The following is a 19,678-nucleotide window of genomic DNA, read 5'->3' as shown; positions in this document are numbered from 1 at the left end:
AGCAAACCAAACCAGGCGCTTTGGCCCGCCGGTTCGTTCGGTTCGATTGTGGGAGCGGGTATTCAAAAGATACACGCAGCGTTGCCAGAGTTTCCGGCTCGATTTGAAAGTCGATTGGGTTTTTGACATTTCAGAAAGCGATCAATTGAGTTTTGAAAAGTGGTGGTATCGAAAGGGGGTTATTTTATTTGTATGATTGTACTTAAAGCCTACACTTTATAATTTCTCAAAGTATACTTGCAGTATACTTTCTCATATTCCAAGAATTTATAGAGCGGCAATACAAATTTATAATTCATGCTTATTCATAAGTATTGATAGCAATACAATCTACCAGTGTTCATCCTTAGTCATTGAAAGTAAATTTATATTTGTTTATTATGTTGTTATTTTCATTATGGGTATAAAAATAATTTGTTTTTGAAAATATTTTTGGAATAGATAGCGGGTAGAAGACGAAACTCTTAAATCGTAAATGGCTGAGAAATGCATTATTTAATCCAAATTTAACATTTTTATTTAAGGTTGTTGTTTTCTAAAATTGCAAATTAAAAGAGAAGATCCACATATATTTACAATCTATTCAATATTCTTGGCTATCCACAAGAACTTAGATGGTGCTCTTTTTTTTTAGGTATCCTGAAAAACGAATATAATGATCTTATGATCTACCTATCAAGAATCCCAGTAGTTTTCCCAACCCGCCAAGCAGTAGATTCCCTGCCATATGGCAACCCTGTGCCGCACAAGCGCTGACTAACAGTCTACACCAATACCACCAACGACGTATCTCTCGCCGCCGTGTGTGCGTGTATCTGTGTGTCAGTCTTGCTTGTCAGTTGGGATTTCGTTTCGTTTCGTATCGGGTCGTTCGTTTTCGTTTATATAAAGGTACATTTCCACATGGGCATATGTATGTACGGATGTATGTGAGTGGTATGCGGCGAAGGCAGCGACAAAGCAAACTGAGCCAAAGCGACTGAAACGCTCGCTGTGAAAAGCAAAACTGAACTCGAGTTGCTGTTGCTGTGTTTCGCTGGCGACGTCGGCGTCGTCTTTTCTCGTCTCTTCCCACCCTCCTCTCCATCCCCTCGTTTTTGTTGAAACATTTTTGTTTATTTCAGCGGTGCGCTCGTATCTGTATCTCAGATGTTGGCTGACTGGTTCGCTCCGCACACTGGCAGTCGTATCTGTATCTGCCAGGTACTTTTTGCTTCGCCCGCTTCGTGTGCGCTCTGTGCTATTTTATGCGCTATTGCCAAGATTGCTGTGCGAATTTCGCCTTGAAACATTTTTTGTTTTTTCCCCGCTTTTCGCCGAGCTTATCTCTTTTGGCCCAAAAAAGTCGCTAAAATAAATGCGAAATAAAATAAAATCTCATAGGTTGGCCGAAAACGGCTAAAAGCGCGCCAATTCTAATTCGCCTGGCTAAAAGGCGAAAAGCAAACTCTTTTCCTTGATTGAAGGTCAGCGCAGGAGAAGTCGGGCAGTCCGTCGCAGGCTGCGGACCAACGCTGACTGATTGTTTTCGAGCTGCGCTGCTGGCTCGCCAAATGGAATGGCACTGCAGTGCCGTGCCGAAAACCCAAACCCATCCGCAAACACAAACCCAACCAAAATCCTACCCAACCCGACCCAACCAATTTTGCGTCGCATATTTTGCCCGTATCCTGACTCCGCTGCTTCCGTCTCTGCCGCTTCGCAGTCGCTGATGTCATTACTTCGAGGCGAGCGAGAAAAATGGGGTTTATTTTTTGTTCCCCATCGACAGAGGTACAAAGGTAGTACGGGTTCTGTTCCAGCTGATGACGGACATGCAACTGGTCGAGGGCTATCGCTATCGCTATCGCTATCGGTTATCGGGCGCCACTTTCGTAGTTTGCGGGGGTGTGCTGACTGTACCACGGCTATAAAGAAATCTTATTGTATTGGATTGGTAGGGAAATATTACGGAGTTTTGATCTGTGATCGTCTTGGGGTAAAAACTTCATTTAAGTGAAGAAGTATGATATACACTTATTAGTATATAAAATATGTTAATCCATGAAAGGATTATATATTTATTACAATTTTAAGTGTTAGGATCTATTATTTAGTTGGGAATCTCAGTTTTGATGTATCTTAACTTTTATAAACATTATTTTAAGGATTTATGAAATAGGTTCCAAAGTATATAAACCTATTCAGATCCCCTTATATTCTTTATGTATTCCTTCTTATTTTTCGAGTTCCGATCCTCTTATGATCTAAGTTTCCTGACATTTTCCGCAGCATACTTTTGGCGTCTCAATCGACCGATCGATTGATCATTGCAAGTGGAATGCAGAAGGGGAACGAATCACACCAACCATTCCAAAATACCAGGTATTTCCTGAGTATCGACGGCGTCGGGAGTTCCGTTTGTGTGCCACTTCGCTTGTTTAGTTTAATTCGTGACGCGATGCAGAGCAGCGAAATAAATCAAAACAACGGCACGGCGACGGTGATAAAAAATCGCTTTTCACGTGAGAGTAAAAGCAGCGCAGTCGACGTCGGCGTTGCTGTTACAATGCCGCTGGCAGAGCTGTTGGCGATTTGAATATGTTATGATGTTGATGCTGCCGAATGTTGCATGTTGGCCCCGCGTCGCCAACTGGTTTTATTTTTATTCTCTATTTCTATTGCGTCTACTTCCGAGTTCAATGCAAGTGGCGTCGACTGAGGCAGCGGCAGAGGCAGCGACAGCGACGTTGCGCAACCGCCCACACGCGCTGCGGCTGCCGTTAGCTTTTCTAAATATGTGTGCGTGTGTTTTTGGCGAGGCTGCGTCGTGCAAATATTTTGCCAGCATTCGCTATTCACACATATGTCGGTGGCCCAGAGGCTGCGCCACCCCCCGAGGACACCACCCCCCATCCACCCCCGCTTTACTGCCATAACCACCCCCACCAAACGTGTCCCATTGAAAGCTAGCCGGCACTCACTCACTGGCAAACAACACACATGTTGCTTCGGTTTAGATTTAGACGAGTTTTGAATGCTGAATAAATGGCCCGAGTTGCATGGTGAAAAATGGGGGAGGAGTTGGAAAAGCAGGAGGACTTTTCAGCACCACCACCATCGTTGTAACAACAACTGCTGCAACATCCACGGCAGCAACATCGCAGCACCGCAGCAACAATAGCGATCGTGTTGCAAAAACAGGTGTCCGCTTTGCATAGAGTCTTGCCTCCAAGTTGAATATTTGACTTCCATTGCAGGGAAAATGCATATGGTCGACTGGGAAGTTAGCAACGGAGTTTAGATATAGTTCTCCTTCAAAATATGTCTTTTTTAAATTCCAAAAAATACTGATGACTCAAAGGAGCATTTTAAATAAAAAGTGTTTGTATAGCCTTCGAAAAACCGAATACGGATTATTCTACGTCCTATGATAGTTACAACCCTAAATATGACAGAAAGTTTTTAGCTCACCTAAAATCCTTAAGATATTCATTCAAAGGACAATAAATAACTCTAAGCGAAGATCATTATATGCTTACAATAATCCTATCCATCTAACTTTATATTACTAATGGTTTACGTTTCACATCTAGGATCACTTCTTTTAGGTATATTGATGGAAACCACCAATATTCGCCACACTTTCGTCAGCAGTTAAAGTTTCTTATCTTGCCAAAAGTCCCCCCAATATCTGCTGATTAGTCAACAAGTAGTGATAACGACTATAAACTATTTAAATCGTAATTAGGAAATTTAATAAACTTCCGAACACTAATTAAATTGATATTTAATATTTCGACAATAGTTCAGGCTTTAATCTCTACTCCACCCCGTTCGATGTTATTTTAATGAAGTAATTCGACACTCGAAAAGCTTTTTCCGATTCAGATATTAAGTTAGTACATTTGCACCGATGGCAAGTTGCAATATTGGTTTCACTACGAAAATTCATCGTTATGCATTGCGATTTTACCAGTTAATTAGTTGCGCATAATTCCTGTACTGTTGTATTGTAAAAATAAATCAAATAATTGGTTCCTTACTATTTAATTACCGCCACCCCATGCGAGATTTTCCTTTTAAAGGATTCATTACCTAATTACTGTTTGCATCATACAGAATCTCGCATGGGCATATGGGGACTTCATGCAACTCAGTCGCAGATAAAGCAGAATAAACGCAATCTGAGCGAGCGAACAGGCGACGCTCAGTAATCGAATCAATTCAACGCCAATTATACAATCTGTCAACAGGAGCAGGAGCAAAGGAGAAGGAGCAGAGCAACCTGCTCTCCGTATCCGCGACGAACTCAAAGAGCCGACGACCCTGACCGATAGCATCGCACCGGGAGCAGCCTGCTGATAAGAAAGCATTCGAACAGGAAGCACTCGCCGCCGTTGTGCAAGGAACAATAATGAACGGCAGAGGCGGCAGACAACTAACCTTCACTGGGAAAAAGAGGAGTGAAAATAAGTAGAACAAGCTGTTTTAATGTAAACAGCTGAAGGAATTCTTGACAACCTAATAATACCTTTTGGATTTTGTGATGAAGCTAGGCTTAAAAGGAAGATCTCAAGACTTAAGAATAGTTTCTATTGTATAATTTTGTTTCTGTTTAAAAAAGTATATAAATATTTTTGCATAATACTACTATGTTAAACAGGCTTTTTAATAGAGGAGTTTAAAGATACTTAAATTATGTTTTGAAGATGATACTAAATTGAATGAAGATATTTTGTATAATTTTTGTATAATATTTGAAGAAATAATAAAAAGAAACGGCAAATGAAATACAATCTGTAGATAGCTTTTGGCTATGTGTCATCGAATCTACAAGATATGATCATGTATGGTTTAAAAAAGAGTCTAATCCTAACCAACAGTTTTATAAGATCTTTAAATTAAACCCAACAGAAAATAGGAAAACAAATTTCATTACAGCTGCTTTTTCCCACAGTGTTCAGAAAAGGTCTTGCATTAAAGCCCATAGAGAACTTGTTCCTTGACGATTCTCCACTTGTTCGCTAGACCGCGAACCTATCGTCATCGGTCGATCCGATCCGAACCGATCCCAAACCGATCCGATCCATTCATTTCCGCTTTGGCCGGAGCTTGTTGTTGCTTCGTGGCGGCAGAACAACAACTCTGCTCGAAAAGGCGACCATTCGGAACCGCCGAGCGAAAAACTATTGCACCTGATTGCCTTGAGAAGCGAGCAAAAGCAAAACCGAAGTGGCAACAGCCATAAACAAAAGCGATCCGTACGCGGCGAATTCAAAGTTGCGGATCGTTTCGCCGCAATACAAAATAAAAACTACAAAAAAGAGAGTTCTCATTCACTTCCTGCTCTCTTCCTCTTGCCAACGTAAACTACGAAAACTTAAAACCCAGCTGACGACGACAACGAGGAACGACAAGTTTTCCAAATGAAACGTACGAAACTCTGTTGTTGTTGTTGGTGCTGGCTGGTTGGAAATTGCAGAGAAATTCCTTTGGCTTAATTAGCCTCTTTCGTTCGAGGCGAAAATATTTTCAAATGAGAAACGTACGGGCCGCCAAGAAAGCGGCACAACAACAACACCACTAACAACAACGAGAATGGCAAAGCAGAGAGAAAGAAGAGTGTGTGTGGAATGGAACGTCGTCAGGCGAAAAGCAACAAAAACAAAAAACAACTCTGAGCTCAGAGCACAAATGAAACCAGTTTAGTTCATTTCGTTTCGTTTCGTTCATTAATTCAAAATTTCCATTTGAAACTTTTTTCCCTCTTCTGTTGCTGCTGCTGCTTCTTCTTCCTCTGCTTTATTTTGTGTGTGCGCTCTGCTCTTCTCTGTTGTTGTGCTGTCGTTGCTCATCCCCGATTCCCAACCGCCCCCCTCTTGACGCCGCCCTTGCCATCCCATCACGATTCCGAACCCCACCCCACCCCACCACCCACCCCGCAGCCCAACGTCATCGTCATAATCAGAGTTTTAACATTTTATGTACAGTGTGGACAGGCGAAACTCGCTATGATAAACCACTGGAATCTGTACTTTGATATTTTGAATTTTAGAATTTAATTTTAGTCAATCTACAGAACATAACATATTTCGTGGAATCTTTTTGGGAATGACAAATATAAAACTTTACATACTTGTAACCTCAAAATATCTTAAGTTAGTTTTTGATTTCAATTTAAATATCAATATATATTTGAACTTAAAATTTGTGAAGTAATTCTGTTGATGTTTATATCTAATCTATTGAAAGTTTATGTTTTAGTCAAAGGAAAGCAATTAAATCAATAATTAAAAAAAAGTTTTATAAAATTGTAGGAACGTTTTCTTTCTTTATAATGTATCTCATAGATACTTTATCTGTACTTAGCAGTACCCACTGTATTTATACACTCCCCCACACACAACCGCCTCATACATAGGGTAGAGAGAGGGCCGAAGAGCAAAGCTCGTTTTCGTTGCGCCGCCGAAGTTCGTTCGTTCATTCGTTCGCTGGTTCGTCGTTCGTTCTCTCCCACAATCGCACTGCCTGACTCACACCGCTCCACCGACCGCCAGCTATATACACATAACCTACAAAAATATATAGCCCGTACATACGTCGGGTTGTATGTGCGCTGGCTGCTCGGCGATATTTGTGCGGCGCATCGTGTGCGCTGTCAGAGGCAAATGGCTTGATGGCCGTACACTCGATGGGAGGCGGGGGGGAGGAAGGGGCGGAAGGGGCGAGCGGTCGGGGGAACGGTGAGCGGCGAGAGGGTAGCGGGACATTGCAGGCTGGTTGGCAGACAGGCGGCATAACATCAGCAGCAAAAGCAAAAGCAGCAACACAAGTGCACAGGGTTGCCAGGCGGCCGGGCCAAACGAAACGGCATTGAACCCTCAACCGGGGTCTCAACGAGCAGATTGCGGGCATTATAATGAGTTCTACGAAACTATAGGATTATCTGGGTTCGCAATTCCTATTAAAATATTGAGTAACGTCAATAAATGGTTACGGGATAGTCCTACAAGGTCATATTAGAAACTATAGAAGTGAGTGAGTAATAAATGACTTTGAATGTTGAGGTAAAGATGAAAACTCTAAAAAAAATACAAACTTTTTTCAACATCTCGTCTATCAGCCTCATGTTTTTATATTTTATTATAACTTCGCTTTTAGAATAAGTTCCTTTTTTACTGTACTGAAACATTGCTGTTTTTTCTTTGCTTGCCCAGGCACTTTGGCAACCCTGGCTGACGTAGTATCGGGTTTTATATGTACATGCGCTGACGCTGTCACGGCCTCTGCCGTTTCCCTTCCTTTCCCACCCCCGACCGCTCATTGCCTCTCATCCCCCACTCATTCTCGTTTCGTTCATTTCGACCGTCGAATAGTCCCATCGTCCCATCCGACCGTCGAACTGTGGGACTGAACAACCAACCAAGCGACCGACCGTCGTTCGCCTCGGCGCGTCGTATGTGGGAAACGAAATAATACCTATAAAAAAAATTCTTTTTCCCTCGGTTTTTTGCCCCTGCCTGTGCTGTGCTGTGCTGGTGCTGTGCTTCTTCTGGCTCCGGCTCTGGCTATGGCTCTGGGTACAGCGACAACGAAAAAAAAAAGAGAAAGACTTGTGGGTAGAAAACCAACAAAGTACGACTATAAAGTACGTACAACGACTGGGTCTATGGGGGCGATAGGAGGTTGGGCGAGGGTTCGGAGGCGAACAGAAACAGAAAAATTTAAGATGCTTTTGCTTTGCTGAAGCGAACCAAGCGATCTGTTGGAACTGCGGACCCGAGAGCTCGAGCTCTGTTAGAAGCAATGTTGAAATGAAATTGCTGAACGGCGAGCTGAGCTGAGTTGAGTGTCAGGTCGGACCAACCCAACCCAACCAGCCAGCCGACCGACCGAAAGAAACAGGGAAAGAAAGAAAGAGGCCCCAGCGTAATGGTCTCTGCCGCCGCCACTGTTGTTGCTGCTTTCAGCTTTTTTTTTTGTTGCTTTTTGCGGGGGTGGGCAAATGTTTGGCAGCATTTTTGTATTAAAATTTTATGCGAGTGTGTGGCGGAGGCGGCTCTTGGTTGTTTTTGTTGCTGCTTGTCGCTGTCGCATCCGAGAAACTTTGAACATGTTCGGTGCTGGTGCTGCTGAACTGATGTTGCTGTTTTTGTTGTTGTTGCCTGTGCTAGTTACTCGAAATATCAGCAAAAAGGAGGTTTTAACGAGGCGACCGAAGCTTTAAATACCCTTGCAAACTGATTGCAGGATCTTTTAAAGTACTGTATTAACATTACTTGCAATTTATAGAAGTCTAATCAACTAAGCTAGATGTTAATGCATTTTTGGAATCACTACTTAAGATGTTTGCATTGAAGTATTATTCTGTAGATCCTGCGTAATATAGAGTTACTTAAACAATACTAACTAGGTAGTAGCTCTGGTTGGAGAAAAAAAGTTATATGTGAATAAATAATAAGCCTTTTTAATATGATACATATGTTACCAAAAAGTACAACCATCTTTGACATTTAAAGAGGTTAAAGCTTTTTAAAAAGAATAACTTTAAGAATATTAAAGTAAAAGAAGAAATCAATAAGGTTGAATAAGGATGGATAATCAGAATGTCTTGAAATATAGTTAGACATTACTTTTTTAAAAAATTGCCAAACTATGGTCTAAAATGATAGCACCCTACCCTTGCTATAGGGTAAAGGAGTGCTGCAGGTTTGGCGGATTTTAGTGTGGATATGTTGTATGTATAGATGTGAATGTGGAACGCCGAGCCGAGAAACAGAGCGAACGGAATGGATGCGATGCCAGCCAGGGACGTAGATGGGGACTTCAAAGGGGGCGACTGTTAAAGGGGACGGGAGACAAGCACGGAGATGTTGGATGCTGATGCCCGATGCCGATGAAGACGCAGATTCAGATTCGGATTCGGGCCCCAAAGACTAGAGCGACCAGCTGTTGGCCTTGTGCTCGGCGCACTGTTGTTGGCATTATATTTTTGGAGACTCGCTGCTCGCTCTCTCTATATCGCCTCGAATCGCCTCTGCAGACTGCCGACTGGATGGGATGACGACGATGATGATGACTCGATGCGATGCGATTGAGTAAAACTTATCCAAACAACAACAAAGGCAATAATAATGTTTGTGTTCGGAGGCGCTGGCTATTTTTGCCCGACCGCTGGCGAAGAATTGCGACTCTCGAAATGATCGGTTCCGTCGTGGCCATAGCTATACATATGATCTCTTCTCCTGGGGGCCGTGTTCACCATTGATAACTGAGATCAGGTGCAGCCAGGAATCGAGATGGCCTGAAATTGCTAATATTGGGGTTTCCCATCGGTTGATTGCCGCTGCATTCGTTCCTTTATTAGATTAAGTGTTCTTTCATTTCGTTTCTGGGTCAGCGCTTTGGTAGTCACGAGAATAGATCTCCATTTTTATACCGAATTTTGTTGGAATGTTCTGACTTTCGGGGGAGAATACTTTTGGAGAAAAGCCAATGTTATTATAATTATAATAACACAATTATAAAAGCTCATTACAATAAATTTATACGTATTACTTTTAAGAAAACAATTTTTGTATAGAGGATAGGAAGGATAGAAAATATATCGAATTAAATAACCCAATAACAAGAGTAAATTGAAATACATTTAAGATGAAAGGATAATATAACTCGGATAAACATAACAGCATTTACAATACACAAGCTAATTGCACCTAGAAGTAGGCAATAAAATGATCTAATATTTAAAACCAAATTCTGTTTATATAGGCTGAACTGGGAATGCATTAAATCATATGATCTTCTGGGAAAGATAGGCACCATACCTGGTTTGTTTAAGCTTCTTACTATTCAGTTTGTTCTACGAATGCTGGTTTTCATTGCCACTCTTCTAATGCCAGTTTCAATTTCCGAAAGCTCGCAATGCAGCCACCCACCTAGCATGATTCGTCACCCCCCGCCCTTCGCCACTGACCCTCTGGCATCCTGTTCACCCCCCTCCCCATCACCCACCTTCTGGCCAATCTCTCTAGCCCTGCCAATTCCCATGCCCCGTCCGAGTTGTCCCTGTCGGATTAGAGTTTTGGCCAGGGCCAAAAGCTGGTTACGTTCAGTTCGGTTTGGTTCGTTGCGCCGGGGGAAAAATGAAAGGGGATGCTTAGAGCATCAATGCAACTTCAGTTTTATGATTTTACCCACTGGAAAATGTATTTTTGGCAAGTGCTGGGAATATATTGAGGCTAAGTATATGATCGGTAATTCCTTTGGGAAAATTAACTGAAAAGCTTTCTGAATAGAAATGGAAAGAAATTTGCTTAAAATTATTGCAAAACGTAGTACATTCAGTAAAGTATTAGAGTATTTTTAGCAATGACAGAAAAACCCATAATTTGATACTTTTAATGTAAAAAGAAGTTAGATATTAAGTCTGTATATTGCCAAAATTCTGGATGGAAGTTAAAATGCTAAGGTAAATATCTGTTCCTCGCAAATGTTTCGAAATACAATTAGAAAATCTTAAGCAAGAGTAATAAAAACAAATCTACAAAGACATAAACAAGATTTTAAATACTATTTGCTAAAAACGTATATCCTGTAGTAATAAAAAAGTAGATTGGAAAGCTTATGACTTCTTTAAACTGCATATTTTTTCCAGTGCATCTGACAGTGGCGAATGGAATTGGGAAATGGAGAGGGAGTGGGCGACCGGTTGCAGCTCCACGACCGCGCCACTCGAAGGAAGAAATGCGATTGCCGATTGGGGTTATAATGGATTTCGACAGTCCAAGAGTTGCGCTCCAGCAGCGCTGCCGGCGTCGACGTCGCCGCTGACGTCGCAGCTAGCAGCGCTGCATTCGGTTCGCTGTTCCTTTTACGCTTATTAGTTTAATTTGCCGCTGCCAGGGATTGTGGATGCCGCATGCTGCAAGCTGGATGCTGCTGCTTCTGCGGTTGTTGTTCAGTTTTTATTACGCCTTTTTCTGCATTTTTTGTTTTTGTGATTTTCTGCTTATGGCATGCAACATGCTGCTGGCTTTGAAGTTCTTCGGCGACTGACGCGAACGCTCTCTTCGAGGCGACTCCAAACAAGTTCGAATTCGCGACGTTGCAAGGTGCATTTGCCCCAATCCCGAAACACAGTAAAGAGTGTGCCAGTGTGAGTGTGTATCTGTGTGTGTTTTTGTCGGCCGGGGATTTTGTGTGTGCGGGCGATTTGCATATATGCAAAACACTTGGCAGCGCCGCAGAGCAGCCGAAAAATCTGAGACTGCGACTGGGCAGACTCACATGTTGCATGTGTCGCCTTTAATTTATGCCGATTGTCCGCCATCTCGCTTCCACTTGCTGGCCACCGCCATTCGTCTATATCCAGCCGCCTCTCGCTCTGTCGCAGCTCTTCGACTTGCAGTTCTGCGTTTACAGTTAAAGCTATCAATGTCATCGCTTGACAGGCGACAGGCGGACAGGTAGCGCCACCTCACACATCACCTAAGCTACAGTGGGACCTCGGGAACTAGAACTCGAACGATATATGGGATGTCCTAAATTTTCAAATAATTTAGTAAGCTTATTTAGTTTTGTAACATTTAATTTGACAATAATAGAGGTAAACATGGTTTATAAACTACACAGTATAATCTTAACAATAGAATAAAGAAAATAATAAAGAAAAACTTGTTAAAACTACTATTTCTTCAAGATAAGATGGGAAAAATTTTAGCAGGAAACTATTTTGTGATGTAAGAAAACCGTTTTAAAGCGAGTTTTTACAAAAAGTATAATACTTGAGATTGTGCGGCTATGATAAGCATATATTTTAGAAAGTAAGACAGTTATGGGTTTCCTAACTTTACCTAATTATGCTGTAATTTGTTTGATGGTTTGGATTGAGAGAACTTTAGGAGGTAGTAGCTTTATAAATGCTACAATACAATTAAGTTAAGCTCTTAGGGGAAGTCCCTCCAAGCTGACTAATGTTTATCACCCTCCCAAATACCATAATCACTAAGTTCAAACGAGTCTGATGAAGTCATGAGGAGACCTTCGAAGTGGTTTTGGCCAAAGTATAAACACTTCACTCTCGAGTGAAGAGCTTCTAATTTGCGAGCGACCACTGTGCCGTTTTGTTTATCTGTCTATGTCGCTGGCACGGGGGGGTTAAGAGGGTAGGAAGTTGAAGGTCGTTCGTTCTCCCTGTCACACTCACACACACACAAACACATTCTCGGCCGTACTCATATTTATTTATTACTTTTTATGTTGTTTTAATGACGCCGACGACGTCTGCTCTACTTCATCTGTTTCTCTGCCGGCGTCGCTGCCTCTGCTGCTGCCTCTCCTTCGAGCCAACTATTGGCATCTCTGTCGCTCGCCCGCGATTATTTTCGGGTTATTAAACCAACCGCAACAACTCAGACGGCAAACAAACACACACACACAAGGCAGCAACAACAAACGAGCCACTTGCAGTTTTTGAATTGCTGATTAATTTTATTGCTTGTTGTAATGATAAATTCGTTTTTTTGTCGGTTTTTGTTTTGATCACTTGCTTCGCCGCTCTACACGTGACTCTGGGCCCCCTCCTTCACCTCTGCCAGCGTCGCTGTCGCTGTCGACGCCTCTGCCCGCTGCGCTGCTCTTGCCTTTTGGTCTCCGTCGTTTCCTCTGCCGTCTATAATTTATTAATTGTGCTCAGAACGTGAAACGCTGTCGTCGCCTTTTTTGTTTTGATACGCCACTTCGTACTGCCAAAGGGTTGGGTGGTCCAAAGGGGGCGGGACTTTTGGGTGGCGTGTGGAACAAGTCTCGTTGTTTCTGCCGTTGTCGGTTGCCATTGCACTTGGCTAAAGACCCCCATTCCTTACAGAGGGGAACACAGTTTGGACCTTGTGTTCATGTCAACTCAGACTGAGGCCGTCTGATGCTGCACACTGTGTATAAGTAGTTTTTCGTGACGGAAGGAGGCTTCATCCACATTACCAGAGCTTTGGCAGTTGATTTAACAACCGTCTAATTAGTTACGGTAATCGCTCGCTATTGAGTTCTTATCAAGTAACATGTCTCCAAGAGATGTAAGATTTAATTTTAGTAATCGTAAGAATGTAAAATTCCAACTTTGAATACAACTTTAGTTGTGGGAATTTTAATAAAAAAAATTTTAGGGCTATTTTTTTTGCAAATTGTTAATAAAGTTATAATTAGATTTCAGTTCTTGTTATAACAGTTTTAAGTCGAATCACCATCTGTCTATAACTCGAATATATTTTATGAGCATTTATACTATTTATAGCCAATAATTGTATGTAACTCGCAGTTAAAAAAATATAAATCTGAATTTTGGGAATAAACTGTATCAAACACATATAACGAATTATTTCAGAAGCAATATTATGGTTTTTAACAAAACAAAGCATTCAAATCCGTCATGATATTTCTGTTTCTCGATTACCTCACAGTATCGTATCTGGAGCACTTGATTTCTTCACTCCGCTGACCCATTTGTATTCCCCATGCGATCTGCTTTTGGTGTCGTAATTGGAATCGCACTTTCGTTCTCGTCCATTCATTCATTCCCATTCCCATTCGATTGTCATTTATTAGGGGCCGATCATTACGTAGACATTTGTGTTTGACAATTTGAATGGGTTTTCTCACGCTAATGCGGTTATTCCACTACATCGTTCGGATCATTCATTAGGGCAATTTTTTCTCAGCCCATACGATTTTACGTAGGTGCGAGCAAGATCCGATTTACAGTAGCTCTAATAAATGAGCAAAATTGTACTTTTTAGATTCAATTTTGCTCATACAAAAAAAAATAAAATGGTGGCCTTCGGTTTTTTAAATTTTGCTCATTAATTGCTCATTGCAGCTGACATATATCTGTCTTGCTCGCACCTACGTAAAATCGTATAGGCTGAGAAAAAATTGTTCTAATGAATGAGCCGACCAATGTAGTGGAATAACCGCATAAGCAGCGCTGTCGACGCTGGCGCCACTTGGTCTTTCATTTCACTCACTCATTCAATTTTCATGCCTCTTTCTGGCCCGTCGATTGTTTGTTTGCTTCCGTCTGCCTTATTTTTTACTGCTTCTGCTCTGCTCTGCGCTTTTTTTGTTCATTCATATTTATTTAGCTAATAATATAAGTCAAATCGAAATTATTTATGACACCCGACATCGAACGTGAATGTGAATTTGTGAGTATGCGACTTCGACCCTACCCCAATCCCAATCAGCTGGGGGCCCCTTTGTTTTGATCGTTATGTAAATGGCTGAGAGATGATTTTTATTGTTTTTATTGCCACTGAATAATCGGCGTGGGTTGATAGTGAATTCTCGCGTGCCGGTATGTGTGACTCGTAGTAAATATTTGGCTTTGAAAAAGTGCTCAATGAATGCCACGGACAGCTGATCTAATCGCAAATGCTTTTTATAATAAGAGTTCCTATATGTATGAATGAATTTGTTGGGTTTTTATCATTTTAATTAATATCTTATATTGTGAGATACACAAATAGAGAAAGCTTTAGTAAAAATTCAAAGATATGGATATATTATACTATACAATACAAAAAAATTAAATGTTTTACATTAAAATCATTCTTAGAAAGTAGTAGTATTAGTATTTTTAACGTATTTTCTATGGTTTGTTACGGATTAACTATTGTTTACAAATCATTTTAGCTGTATCTTTTAAGTTCCACTCACCAAATCAACACCCAATCCAAATAAGAAGCTCAAGGACTTTATGATTCCGCCAATTTGATTTCAATTCCCCTTTGTGTCGCTGTTTCGCACAACATAAAAAGGATTGCGGTGGTTTCCCTATGCTAAATGATAAATGCCGAAAAAAGAAATCTCGCCGCCCTTATTCCAAAAAAAAAAAAACAAAAAAAAGTAGCGGCATGTATTTCCTCTTGATTAGAAACTGCAAAGCAAAACAAAAACCGGAAAAAGGGTTATTTTTTATTGCTCTTCGTGTGTGTGTGTGTGCCTGTGTTTACTTCTTAACTTTCGGCGATTCCCTTGGTTTTTTCTTTCGCTTTTTTATTATTATTATTGTCGCCGGCTTGGGTCGACTGCGCAGTCGGCGTCGCGAGCTTTTAGCATTTTTAAATTGACGTTTATTATGCGCGCTGCCTTCGTCGTTGCCGCTTTTTATTGTTTTCTTTTATTTTTGTGTGTGCCTTGTGTACTCAACATTGTTTTTGTATCTCTCTCCTTGCGGCGGCGGCGCTGGCGTCGACAGCGACTGCGACAGAGGCGTCGACGTCGTCGTCGGCAGCGCTGCGCTGCGCCGTTTCTTTAGTTTGTTTTGGTTTTTAATTTAATCGTTTTTGTGGCCGCTCTTTGTTGTTGCTGTAGTTGTCGTTAAATGTGCTTAGCACGTGCTGCCCGGCCTACTGCCTCCCTCTCTTTCACTCCCACTGCAGTGGTTATATTGTTGACTCTTGCTTTTGCTGTGCTGTTGCTTTTGCTTTTTTGCCCTTTTGTGTCTGCTCTTGATGCTTATTAGCGAGTGGCATTCACTCACTCTTTGAGCAAGTCACTCACCTCTCATCCCCCTGTTCCTCCTTCCTCTCACTCACTCTCCTCCATTCATTCATGAAAGGCAGGTTCCCTCTGCCGTCGCTTAGAAACAAGTGGCCAATAAATTATGGCCAGCCGCAAAGAGCAAGAAGAAGAGCAGCAGCAGCAGAGGAGGAGGAGGAGGGCAGCACTGCCCATTATTATTGCCCACTGAAAGCGTAATGGTAAATACGCATAAAACCGTTATACAGTCCAACTTCACTAAATCGAATTGTCCGTCACTTGAAAAAGGAATTGTGTTCCTACTATACAACTTTACAATTTAAATATTTGGTACCTACAACCAACTTAACTTTAAATAAAACTTGTAAAACTACTTACACATGATCATTAAATCTTTTGAAATTCCTTAACTTTTAACACAAAACATTGTAAAAACTGAACACGCACTTCACACAATAAGATTTCACTTTTATTTTTTTGCACAACACACACCTCACCACTCACACAGGATCAGCTAAAAAGAACAAGATATCGAAAGTGTGACCAGATCATAGTTAGAACTGAAATGTCAAATCAAGTGTTGTGTAATGCTATTTTTGTCATTTAAATAAGGGTATTCAAACCAAAACTTTTAAACACACCCAAAAGCATTTGAATAAGTTACAAGATGGAAAGAATAGTTGGTATTTATCTCAAGAACTTTATATCATCGTTCAACTCAAATTTAAAATTTAAAAACTCACTACATACTAGATTTCTTTCCAAAGGTTTAAGTGAAAACTCCTAGTTTAGACGATAATCTCATATATTAGGGTACAGTTCTTGAATTGACACCTTTTGAATTACAAACGGACAACTATGGGTAGACAAGAGCTCTTTATAGGCTGTAGTTATAAAACAAACACTTAAAATTCCCTATAAACACTAAAATTGTAGAACTCGAAATCTCAACTACGCCAATTGTTCATTCATCAGATGGCTGCGGTTCGGGTTAGAGATGTTCGCCTGTATTTATAGTCCGGAAAAAAGGGTTTGTCCGCCGCCGGCTGCTGCCTCGCTCCCCATGATTGTGATTGTGTGTGTGTGGTGTGTTTGGCATGGCCTGTGCCTTTTTTACGATACGGAAACTGACCTAAGGTATGCGACGGGCATTTGCATGGGACCGATAATGAAAATGAGTTGCCGGGGTGCCCGCCCACCTTCCACCGCCCCCCGCTGCCCACAAAGGAGCGGAACAAGCGCAAGTCATGATGCTATTATTATACAACGTTGGGACTTTGGTACGTCACTGTGTCAAGGACAAGTGGATTCCTTCGCAGCGAGTGTGTTTGTATGCGTGAGTTGGTAAGAGGGGAGTGGTAAGTGTATTTATTGTTGATTTACCGTTTTACGACCTTTGCCCTGGTTAATCATTAATGTGGAGCGGGAGCGAATCTGTTGACTTTTTAACAGCAGACTTTTCCACTGGGAAAGTACAGATTTCAAGTTTATTTCGCTTCATGGGTTGCTTTTTAAAACTCTGAAGTTAAGTTATCTCAAGTTTCGAATTGATTCAAAACAGTTGCTATTATACTTTAGAACAAGTAAATAATGAAAAAGCTATGAAAAGATATAAACACGGTCCAGTTTTTACCATGCTTTTAATAAATGGCTTTAATAAATGGTTAATAAATGCTTGGAAAATATTTCATTTTATAAAAAATGTTTAAGAAACTTGTTAGAGAAAACAAAAAAAAATTTTTAAATTAACTTATCGGTAATGATTTAGAGTCAATTTAAAGACCATTTAAGAACCATGAACAGAATCTTTGATACTAAACTTTGTAAAAAGGATACATTTAGAATACATTTAAGAATACCTTTCTATTATTAGTATGCAATAAAATCCCAAGTAAAATGCCACCTGACAAATTCCAAGCAAACAAACATTTTTGCTCAAAGTCAGCATATCTCTGTCATCGTCAAACACTTTGGCCAATTGTGGGTCAATTTTTTTTCAATAAATTTCTTTCCTTCTTTTTTGCGTTTTATTTGTTGGGAAACTTTTGAAGCGAAGCCTGCAACGAATCTTAAATGCCAATGCACTTTACACGCCCCAAACCAACCGCACCGCCCCCCAGAAGGCGATTTCCACCCCCACGACGTATGACATTTTTGCAGTTTTTGTTTTGCTCGCCGGCTTCTACGCCTCTTCCTTCCGATGGCCCCTCCTCCTCCCTTCACCTCCCACCGCCCCCTTTTCGTCGTCCATCATCACAAAAACTTTCATTTAATTGCTGCAAGCGGTAGAAATACAGAAAGAAAACAAAGAGAGAAGAGAAAAAACCTTGCTGTTGTTGGCTTTTGTTTACTTGGCTTCGATTGCGAAGGGGGCTGGTAGAGGGGGTCGTAGGGGGTTAAGACCCCAACTTGGGAATGGAAATCGAATCGGAATCGGGCATCGAGAATCGGGGGAAGTCGAGGGAACTGGCTAGCTGACGACGCGTGCTGTGCGTGCCTACTACGAATGCCCCACATGGATATGCGTGCTGCCCCGCTGGAGGCCCCGTCGTCTCCTTCACCGACCCCCCCTTAAAGCACCACCCCCCTCGTCGCACCCCTGACCAATCCATTGAGCATTTCCCGGCCGTAGCCAAATGGCTTTTCAATTGGTTTCGCCGGTAAACGGCAAAAGAAACACGCGCACAAAACATAAATGCCGATAGAAGAAACTCAAGAATCAAAACAAAGATAGCGAATGCACCTCAGATGGCAAGAGCACATGTACTCATATCTCATATGCAATCATATGTCATACATGACACTAAATATTTGAAAGCAGAAGATTAATAGTATTATATTGTTAAATTTCCATAGTCGCAGTATTATTCATGTTCTTGAGATAAGTTTTCTTTTAAATATTTCAAAGGTTTGAAAACATTTTTTTAAGATAAGTTTATTTTAAGATACTTAGATATTGTACACCATGCGCGGATCCACGGGGGTAATATGTGTGACTTATCACCCCCCAATCGGGTAAAAAATGAAAGGAATTTTTATATTCAAAAAGTATGCAACAAAAAATTTGTTCTGATATCACCCCCCACAACAATATCCTAGATTTGCAACTTTTGTACACTTGCCATATTTTATGCTTTTAATCGTAGTTTATAAAAACATAAGATAGTGACTTAGATTTCTAAGACGTACTTACGTTACTAAGCCAATACCTCCTTTAAACTTAAAGGAAAAGTCACGATAAAAGTGATGGATATATCTTGGGCCCTTAAGTCTAGAACTATAAGTACCTTTGTTAGTTTGCGTTTTCTAAACATTACCAACATCATAGAACTAAATAATAAAATGAAATAAATAAATACCCATCACAGAATTGCATATAATTTTTAAACAAAGAAAAACTAAAGGCGATAACCCATCTGTGGCCAATACTATTTAACAAGATCAAGGTCGGTTCTTAAGCAATAAGTCCTTATCTTATCATGATCTACTCACATTGGATTCGGTCCACATTTTCATGGTTTCCTGCGGGGTTTCGAGGAGGTAATCTCGGCTGGCGGTAATCTAAGTTTGGCGCCTTTTTCTGAGTCGCTTGATGTTTTGGGCTTTTGGCGGTGTTTCTTAGCCCCAGCTCCACATTTTTGCGGGGTTGGGGGGCTTCCTTTAGGAGGGGGGGTCTTGAACTCGATCGCCAGGCCAAGAACAATTCACTATTGCACACACTAAACACACAACAACAACACACACACACAGACCGCTGGGTCCGATGTTTTTGCTGGCGCTCTTGTTCGACTGGGAAAACGGGGAAAATGGCTGTGGCTGTGGAAAATTTACGTAGTTTTTGCTCGGGCTCTGTGGCTTTGGCCGAGCGCCTTTGGCGTCGTCGTCGCTGGTCGCTTGGCGTCTTGTTGTGCGAAGTGCAGAGTTCGTACTGAATTGCCATTGCTTTTGGCCTGGCCAACACTCGACAGCCGGGTTGGCCAGAGTTGCCGCCGCCGAGGCTGGGAAAACTGTCGGCGCCTCGGCAACTCTGCCACATGCGCGCGTTGTTGTTGCCAGCTTTTGCGCCTCGCATTTTCGTATTTTCAGTTGCGCTGTGGAAAGCCGCCAGGCTGGGACGGAATCGGAATCGGGCGAAAGCCAAATGGGCCCGAAATCCCAA

At 41.5% G+C, this 19,678-nt stretch overlaps 1 protein-coding gene and 1 long non-coding RNA gene across 3 annotated transcripts in view; one reads left to right on the top strand and one right to left on the bottom strand.

Annotated features, from left to right (window-relative positions):
• tara (taranis) overlaps positions 1–19,428 on the bottom strand; it is a 38,078-nt gene extending 18,650 nt beyond the window's left edge. The window contains exon 1 of one of the 2 annotated variants that reach the window (XM_017154854.3): positions 19,012–19,428. In XM_017154854.3, the coding sequence (XP_017010343.2) occupies positions 19,012–19,035 (24 nt within the window). In that variant the 5' untranslated portion in view covers positions 19,036–19,428. Of the gene's footprint in view, positions 1–15,897; positions 16,004–19,011 lie in introns of those variants that run through there. The other variant, XM_070217068.1, reaches the window with a different exon arrangement.
• On the top strand, positions 846–4,424 carry LOC138913636 (uncharacterized). The gene is made up of 2 exons (XR_011419443.1): positions 846–891; positions 4,102–4,424. It is a non-coding gene; the product is annotated as an uncharacterized lncRNA (long non-coding RNA).
• Positions 19,429–19,678: the final 250 nt, after the last annotated feature.

Source organism: Drosophila takahashii, chromosome 3R (genome assembly GCF_030179915.1).
Source record: "Drosophila takahashii strain IR98-3 E-12201 chromosome 3R, DtakHiC1v2, whole genome shotgun sequence".
NCBI lineage: Eukaryota > Metazoa > Arthropoda > Insecta > Diptera > Drosophilidae > Drosophila > Drosophila takahashii.
The sequence above is the reverse complement of the archived record's forward strand: the minus strand, read 5'-3'. Positions and strand labels throughout refer to the sequence as shown.